The 9,437-nt window shown below is 43.6% G+C and overlaps 1 protein-coding gene across 1 annotated transcript; it reads left to right on the top strand.

Annotated features, from left to right (window-relative positions):
* Window positions 1–525: 525 nt before the first annotated feature.
* LOC130207099 (pancreas transcription factor 1 subunit alpha) lies at window positions 526–2,952 on the top strand. Its single transcript, XM_056435545.1, has 2 exons — window positions 526–2,164; window positions 2,882–2,952. Exons 1-2 carry the CDS (start codon window positions 1,585–1,587, stop codon window positions 2,917–2,919), a joined length of 618 nt encoding a protein of 205 aa, XP_056291520.1. The 5' UTR covers window positions 526–1,584; the 3' UTR covers window positions 2,920–2,952.
* Window positions 2,953–9,437: the final 6,485 nt, after the last annotated feature.

Here is a 9,437-nt window from a genome sequence, read left to right as displayed (position 1 = left end):
GGATGTTGTCCTTTCTAATTTCGCCTGTGTGTCGGTCTAATGGGTTAATTGAGCTGCCGGACGGAAAAGCCGGTTAGAGCAACACCGGAGCTGCAGCTTCATTAACCTACTCGATCCTTAAGAAGAATAGCAGCAACTTTTATGACGTTTCCTGAAGCAAACAACGAGGTCTCTGTTGGGAAATCAAACCCACTGAAGAAGAATGCTCATGGGATTGTGGCCTTCACCCCCCCTCCCCCCCCATCCACACCAAACAATGTCAAAATCATGTGCGTCATCTTCAAAGACAAATTATTTCTGGATTTATCACATCTGCAACTATTTAGTGCATGGGAATACATTTTTCCGGCGTTTTAAGTTTACATCTAACAGGAAAAGGAAGGGAAGGAGAGGAAAGAAAAGATGAAAAAAAATCACACATACGAAATTATATATATTCAAAATTAAAATCCGGATAGCCTACATTCTCTTTCTTAATACTTTAAGATCAACGCAAACACAGTGGGCCTCTTCCAAGCGCGCCGCGATACCGTTTGGTGACGCTACCAGCTGTTACAGTCACGTGCTTCACCTATCACACGCACAAGGTGCACTGGCTGGATCACCGTGGTGAGGTCAGCGCGCTGCCTCCTTATAAACAGCTCTTCTGCAGCGGAAGGCCTCGCGCCGCAATGTGTTTACTGCAACAAACAAAGATCCCCCCTTGAACCCGGCGTCCTGGAGGACTTTGTCAAATGGAAACCACGTGTGAGCCAACACGCAGCCTTCTTGGATTAGAGTTCGTCCCCGCGCTGCCCTGCGTGCAACAAAAAAAACTCGAAGAAAGAGCTCGCTTATTTAAATTAACCCACGCGTAATTAGAGCGCGCGCCCTCCTCCACGGTGTGCCATTCATTCGATCATATTTGGCAAAATGGGAAGCGTATTGATGTGGCTACTATAGACGCAAATGACGTGTGAGGAACTGTGGTCATACCGCCCGGGATACGTCGTGAAGCATCTGACCCCAGTGCGTAAAAACGCGCCTGGACCAGAATAAACCCCGTAAAAAATCATTTTGTATAACAAAGAGGGCTCACGTGTTTCTGACAGTCGTGTTTGTTGTTCGCGGGGCTTTAGGAGATAACACCGTCCCATTCAGAGGCCGCCGGGTTTGCGCGGCCTGCTGCGCCATAATGCTCAGCGCAAGCCCTCCAATGTCAGCTAAATGCGGAGTGTTTTTTGTCAATATTAGCGGGACTACTTGAGGGGAAGTTTATAATTGGACATGTGTTTCCCCCGCTTTTTTGTCGTTTGGAGATCAACTGATTCCATTGTAATTGGTTTTTAAAGCAATGAGCGATCCACAAGGAGGGGTAAAGTGTTCTTAAGAGCTCCCTTTCAGCCTTTAGAAATGGCCCGAGCAACCCGCAGAGAAACACGGAGGCCCTGGAAGTATTTAATCCAGGAGACGTGTCCACGGGGCTGTCACACAGCAGCAGAGATTCATGCAGGTAGGCAGTTACCACTCTGTTAAGGGAAACACGCGCTCAGAGACCGGGGAAGAAACGGGACCGTTTTGTTTGTGCGTTTATAAATATAAAATATGGAGGATATGCTTTTTGACTTTGACCAGGATGGCACGAAGGATTTTGCATTTTGGGGACAAATGGACCAAAACGTCCAGTTTCAGACCCAGCTGGACAACTTCCTGCTGGACTACACCACAGCCGCCGGGCAGCTCTCGCCCTGGTCCTCTCTGGGAAGTCAGTCCATGTTCCCGGACGCGCAGATGACCTTCACCGACCTCGAGGTGCAGTCTCCCGGGGCGGACGTCTGCACAGAGGGGGAAGGCTCCTCCATGGACGACCCGCTGGAGGCGAACAGCCGCCGGGCGGAGCGGCTGGGGACCCACCAGCCCTACAAGGTGCAGCGGTACGCCGCCAACATCCGGGAGAGGAAGAGGATGCTGAGCATCAATTCCGCCTTCGAGGAGCTGCGCTGCCACGTGCCCACGTTCCCCTACGAGAAGCGGCTGTCGAAGATAGACACCCTGCGGCTGGCCATCGCCTACATCGCCCTGCTGAGAGAAATCCTCATGTCGGGCTGCGACCCCAAGTCCTACGTGGACGAGTGCATGAAGAATGGCTACAAGAACCACACCAACGCCATCTGGAACACAAGCGGTGAGCAGACCCCCCCCCCCCCCCCAACCACATATGATTAATATGGCTATGTTAAGCATAATTAAAATATGTTGGCATGGGAACATTATCAATTAATTATACACCGTCAGTCTTAATTCATACAGCTTTTCTGATCCTTTAAAAAATATATAAATTCTCCATTAAATATATATTTACATCCATGAAAATCAATCACACCAAAACATAAAATTCCTAATCTTAAATGCTTCACTTAATTGATGTTATGCTGATTACCCAAATATGCCTTAGTGCGATGATATGATCAGATAGAGGACAGGCTACATGTACACCATGAACAGTAATCAGTCATTCATTTTGAGTCTGTGTCTTTGTTATACAACTTTAATAGTGAATTAAAATCAAATGATTTTCAATCAACACAGATAATTAGTTGTTATTCACAGTGTAACCACATCGAGAACGTGTCTCTCATCAAGGGGCTTCTCTCGGGCATTTGTCAACCAAAATGAAGCCTTGTGTCACCGCAACACAATTACCTGTATTCTGACTGCCTCCGTGCACTTAACTAATTCTGTGGGAAATCGGCTCTGCAGCCTCTTCACTGTGCTTTTCAGGAGTAAGTGTCCCCCCCCCCCTACCCCCATAGGACTTGTTAAACAGTCATTAAAATGTATCAAAACTTATGCGTTTGTCCTTCTTTTGTCTCCCCCTGGCCCCGTGCTCCCCTTTCCCCAGACCTGACAGCCCGCCTCTCCTGGATAAAGTGGGATTAACTGAGGAACACGGGGCACCCCCCCCCCTTCCCCAAGTGTGGGGATGGCAGCGGGGAGGAGGTCTCCAGGTTTGTTCCTCCCTCTTCTCACTCTCTCTACATGTCAAAGAGAGGAGGCAGGCCGGCCCTGCGCGACGGAGCCGCCCGATCGACATCTGCAGACTTCTCATCGGGTCACACACCTCGGGCTTTTCTCAACCTCACCCCGCTCCTTCGTACCTCCGCGGCTTTTTTAAATATTCAAATGTATTGTCGACTGGTAATTGAGAGCCATTGTTTCTGCGGCTGTGGAGGGGAAAGAGGGTTGGCATTGTTTGCCCAAATGGATGGCACTTGTCCCGGAGAGAGTGAGAGAGAGAGAGAGAGAAGGAAGGAGGATGAGGAGGGGAGGGAGGGGTGGGGCACACTGGCATGAGACTGAATGGACTTTCTAAAGGGCTCATACTTCTGCATGTAGCGCTGAAGTGTTTTCTGGACTCCCGCTCATTAGTCTGCGAGACGATGTGTTAAAAAGAGCCCTGGTCGTGTAAACGAGACAATGGGCGTGAGAAGCGGAGCGGTGCAATGTGTGTTTTTGCATGTCAGGTGCTGATTTCCAAACATGGCCGACCGGCTCTGGAGAGGCAGTCCTGTTCAACCCTGTATCACAAAAATTACGTTCCCCCAGACCTAAAATGCAATTTGCAGTTACGTTTGACTGAAACGTATTTCTCTCCAAATTACGTTTGACTGGAACGTATTTCTCTCCAGATTACGTTTGTATTTGACGTATTATAATAACAAATACGTCTCTGATCAACGTATCTTTGCCGTTTGTTATCTCTCTTTTCTACAATGCTGTTATGAATTGTAAAAAGCGTCCTCTAGTCTTATTTATTATTATGTTATATATGTTGTTTCGCCTGCGTATTCTGACAGCAATAAGCGTTGTCGGATCATATGAATTGACGTGAAGACTTGCTGCTGCATGGTGACTCTCCTTTATTTTCTTTTTTTAGGCGACAATACATTAATTAAAACTCGTAAACTATCACCACCTCATCACCACCTTAACAGAGTCAGTCCCATACGGGTCAAATCAACTATTAAACTTGTTATAAAATGCGCATCTGTCCGTAATCTATACCATAAAGTTCGCATTTTAACCTAAAAAAAAGTGCGCTTCCTTGTTACCTTTCAAAATAAAAGTCCGATTTGTCTGTTAAGCGGAAGTAGTATAAAACGTCTATATTTATTCAAACAATACAATATAAAAGGCATACATCAAATTCAATAAGGAAAATGCTGAACAGTCAAACAACTCAAAACAATAAACCCTTCATGGGGTTATTTACAGGGCGTGTTTACTTCTCATCAAACAAAAGAGCAGGTATCTGGAAAAATCTGGGAAATAATTTGGGAATTGTTAATAAAACATGATTTACCCTTCAACTTCCACTGATATGCATGCAAACTAATACATCGCTTCACACACACACACACACACTGACAGAAACACATAGACACTCACATACGTACACACACACACAGGCAGAGACACACATACTCACACACACAGACACACACTCTCATACACACACTCTTACACACAGACAGACACACACACACACACAGAATGACAGACACACACAGACACACACACACACACACACACAGAATGACAGACACACACAGACACACACTCTCACACACAGACACACACATACAGACACTCACATACATACAAACACAGGCAGAATCACACACACACCCACACACACCCACACACACACACACGCATACTCTGCAGACTGACCTTTGACCTCCCAATTGTCTCAGATATAACCCTTCTGCTATATATTAAATATATTATATTTACCTAACTATAAGACTTTGAGGTCGTGAGGGGAATACCTTCCAAAACCTTCACAAGAGAAAATTGTCACCGTGCCAATAACCCTTGTACGATCCTTAAAACCAGTCTTTTAGTTAATTTTGCACACTTTCAATCAACTTAAAGATCTGGATTCTTTTCAGATTCAAAGAAGGGCATCTGAATATGATATACCCTACAGTTTTGGACCGATAGCACTGAGCTAAGGGCCCCAAAAACAGGTCTAAAGGGTCAAATTGGGCCTTATTCTCTTAAATTTGCATATTTTTTGACAAGTGCAAAAATGGCCATAATCTCCTAAATATTAGTCCTGGAAATCCCAAATTGAACACAGACACTCAGGACAGAGCCTACAATGAGGTGATGGGGTGAAATTTCCTCAGAAACACCCACGAGAGTTAATTGGCCGTCTGAAATCCAGGCCTTGAAGAGGTGTGTGGTTTAACAAATGTGAGACCCTGTTGTGAGTTTGGGCTGATTTAGCTTTTTTTTCTAAACATGTCAGAGCTCAGCTTTCTGTTGCAGGTTGTAGCCCTCCCAAATGGGTCCCAACCATGTAGGCTGGCCACATATAGCACTTAGCATCCCTGCTTGGGAAGGGTTTAAAACCCGGAAAAACAAAATTCCTTCCTTCAAGGTTAACAACTCCTCAAATGTTTGTACTATATGAACAATTTCAATTGTATTCTACCCCATTTGGGAGTGGCTACAACCTGGAAAAGAAAGCTAAGCTCTGACATGTTTACCCAATTTGACCCTTTGGACCTGTTTTTGGGGCCCTTAGCTCAGAGCTATCGGTCCAAAACTGTAGGGTATTCATATTCAGAGGCCCCTCTTTGAATCTGAAAAGAATCCAGATCTTTAAGTTGATTGAAAGTGTGCAAAATTAACTAAAAGACTGGTTTTAAGGATCGTATAAGGGTTATTGGCACGGTGACAATTTTCTCTTGTGAATCTTTTGGAGGGGATTCCCCTCACGACCTCAAAGTCTTATAGTTAGGTAAATATAATATATTAAATATAAAGCAGTAGGGTTATATCTGAGAGACAATTGGGAGGTCAAAGGTCAGTCTGCAGAGTATGCGTGTGTGTGCATGTGTATTTGTGTGTGTGTGGGTGTGTGTGTGTGTGTGATTCTGCCTGTGTTTGTATGTGTGTGTCTGAGTGTGTGTCTGTGTGTGAGAGTGTGTGTCTGTGTGTGTCTGTCATTTTGTGTGTGTGTGAGTGTGTGTGTCTGTCTGTGTGTGTGTGTGCGTGTGTAAGAGTGTGTGCATATGAGAGTGTGTGTCTGTGTGTGTGAGTATGTGTGTGTCTCTGCCTGTGTGTGTGTGTGTACGTATGTGAGTGTCTATGTGTTTCTGTCAGTGTGTGTGTGTGTGTGTGTGTGTGAAGCGATGTATTAGTTTGCATGCATATCAGTGGAAGTTGAAGGGTAAATCATGTTTTATTAACAATTCCCAAATTATTTCCCAGATTTTCCAGATACCTGCTCTTTTTGTTTGATGAGAAGTAAACACGCCCTGTAAATAACCCCATGAAGGGTTTATTGTTTTGAGTTGTTTGACTGTTCAGCATTTTCCTTATTGATTTTGATGTATGCCTTTTATATTGTATTGTTTGAATAAATATAGACGTTTTATACTACTTCCGCTTAACAGACAAATCGGACTTTTATTTTGAAAGGTAACAAGGAAGCGCACTTTTTTTAGGTTAAAATGCGAACTTTATGGTATAGATTACGGACAGATGCGCATTTTATAACAAGTTTAATAGTTGATTTGACCCGTATGGGACTGACTCTGTTAAGGTGGTGATGAGGTGGTGATAGTTTACGAGTTTTAATTAATGTATTGTCACCTAAAAAAAGAAAATAAAGGAGAGTCACCAGCAGCAAGTCTTCACGCCAATTCATATGATCCGACAACGCTTATTGCTGTCAGAATACGCAGGCGAAACAACATATATAACATAATAATAAATAAGACTAGAGGACGCTTTTTACAATTCATAACAGCATTGTAGAAAAGAGAGATAACAAACGGCAAAGATACGTTGATCAGAGACGTATTTGTTATTATAATACGTCAAATACAAACGTAATCTGGAGAGAAATACGTTTCAGTCAAACGTAATTTGGAGAGAAATACGTTTCAGTCAAACGTAACTGCAAATTGCATTTTAGGTCTGGGGGAACGTAATTTTTGTGATACAAGGTTGTCCTGTTGGCTCCATCTGTTGCATTATTTATTTATCTATTTATTTATGACAAAATGCCTGTTCTACTTTTCTTGGACGTGTAAACCACCAAACTGTGATTATTTATTGTTCTGTAACGCGGATGAGACCGCTGTGTTGTTGTTGTTGTTGTTGTGTGACTTTACTGTACATTTGAAACTACTCCAGGATATGTGAAAGTGTCGTTTTTCCTTGAATGCACCGCCACAGAAAAGCCTTTCTAAATGACAGCTTTATGTATTTGTGAACAACGATCTCAGGATCATAAAAAGCCGTCTCCGCCTTCTCTCTCCATTCCTGTCGTTTCCGTATTGCGGTCTTTAATCCGTCAATCCAGCATATCGACACATCACCTCTCTCGGTCCCGGGTTTATTTCAGCGTTAGCCTCATTGATGACTCAACAGCACGGCCCGATATGGGCATTTATATTCATAACTGGGGACTAGAGTGCGTTTAACCAAACACCCCATAAATATCGTCGACACTTCAGGACAGTGAGTCCAGATGGAGCGCTCTGCTCGCCACGTGACCCGGATCTCTGAGGAATATGTCACAGGTGTCGTTCCTCAGAAGTGAGTTTAAATACTGCGGTGCCTAAGCATGATGGATGGACTGCTGGTACGAGTGGAGCCCCCCCCCCCCTCCCGGGCCCCTGGTAGTCGCTATGACAGGATATTCATAGAGGTTGAGGAGTCAATACAAAAGTTCTCACCAGTTCTAATTTGTCTTTTAGGGCGATATAACTATGGGCTGTCACGATATCGTTATTGTCGTGGAGGAACAAATTCAGGCTCACCATATCATCCTGATATCTATAGAAAACCAATTAGCACAACATGCAAAATATTGATGATTAGACCGATGGGAATGTCATTAGTTCTGCAGGTATTTGTCGATAAAGCAAAGTATTGGACCAACTGAGGTAATGGGGCAGAGCCAAGAGGCGCCTCTGTTTACAATACACTCCAATGTAAACCCACCTGCTTCATTATGAGATGGTCAGATTACCCGAGGTAGTATAAATCCATATAAATCGCAGTTTGACGGTGGTACTGCGGGACAAGTCATTGGGGGGACCGTGGATGTATGTTCAAAAAATCACGACAATCCATTCAATGGTCACTGAGATGGAAAATCCCTCGAAAAGAATATAAATACAACAAGTTGTATGCACTGTACCAATCTATACCTCCGTTCTATGGTTTGTTCATCAGCCACTTTCCATGACTGTTAGGTCCGTTATCCCGGTCTGAGACGCGGCGTTTGAAGAACGCAAAGATGGCGAGATGAAATGCCAGGGCTGTTATTTAGGGCCGGGTAGATTCTCTCAACAGTCTACAGATGCTGCTCCAGCGGTGCAGGTCAGATGGGTAATACACGAAGGGAGTCGACAACACATCGCTTTTCTTCTTCTACACGTATAATTGCTGTGCCAGTAATGGAGCCTGATGAAATCATGAGGAAGCAAACCATGTTTTGACGTGTGCTTGTGGCTGAACTTCTGGTTTAGGACCTTTGGTCACGGTAAAGCACGACCATCAAAAACGGCTCCCCAGTTATTCTGGAGATGGAATGAATGGGACTCAAATCAACGCAAATCAACACGCGTGTACACAGTACTCAGTAAAAGTGCTCTACAATTAAATTGGACAAGTGGATTCTCGGAGAGGAGAGCTGCCCCACTGCATCGGAGCGTAGGATTAGAACATGTCAAAGTATTTTGTGACTCCCCTTGCCTTATACTTTAAATTACCCCAATGCATCTGAAAGGAGCCAATCACCAAACTGCAAGTGACCTTTGTGGCACTCTGATGCTCAGGGGGCCCTGGGGCCCCCTAGTGGTATTAGGTGGCTTAATTTATTTAGGGATGTATTTATGAGGTTGTTTTAAGCTCTGTTTATGTTTTATTAGTTAAATATTCAGGCGGCACATGTTTCATTTAAGGGACACATTTTAAGTGAGGCTGCATCACCAACCAATCATCTGGCTGTATAATATATATTTATATATATAGTCATACATATATATATATATATATATATATGTACTGTATGTATATATATCATATATATATGTACTATATATATGATATATATATATCATATATACAGGACTGTCTCAGAAAATTAGAATATTGTGATGAAGTTCTTTATTTTCTGTAATGCAATTAAAAAAACAAAAATGTCATGCATTCTGGATTCATTAATTCAATTCAATTCAATTCAGTTTATTTGTATAGCCCAATTTCACAAATTACAAATTTGTCTCGGAGTGCTTTACAATCTGTACACATAGACATCCCTGCCCCAAAACCTCACATCGGACCAGGAAAAACTCCCAAATAACCCTTCAGGGGGAAAAAAAGGGAAGAAACCTGGAGGAGAGCAACAGAGGAGGATCCCTCTCCTA

Source organism: Pseudoliparis swirei, chromosome 2 (genome assembly GCF_029220125.1).
Source record: "Pseudoliparis swirei isolate HS2019 ecotype Mariana Trench chromosome 2, NWPU_hadal_v1, whole genome shotgun sequence".
Classification (NCBI taxonomy): Eukaryota; Metazoa; Chordata; class Actinopteri; order Perciformes; family Liparidae; genus Pseudoliparis; species Pseudoliparis swirei.
The sequence above is the reverse complement of the archived record's forward strand: the minus strand, read 5'-3'. Positions and strand labels throughout refer to the sequence as shown.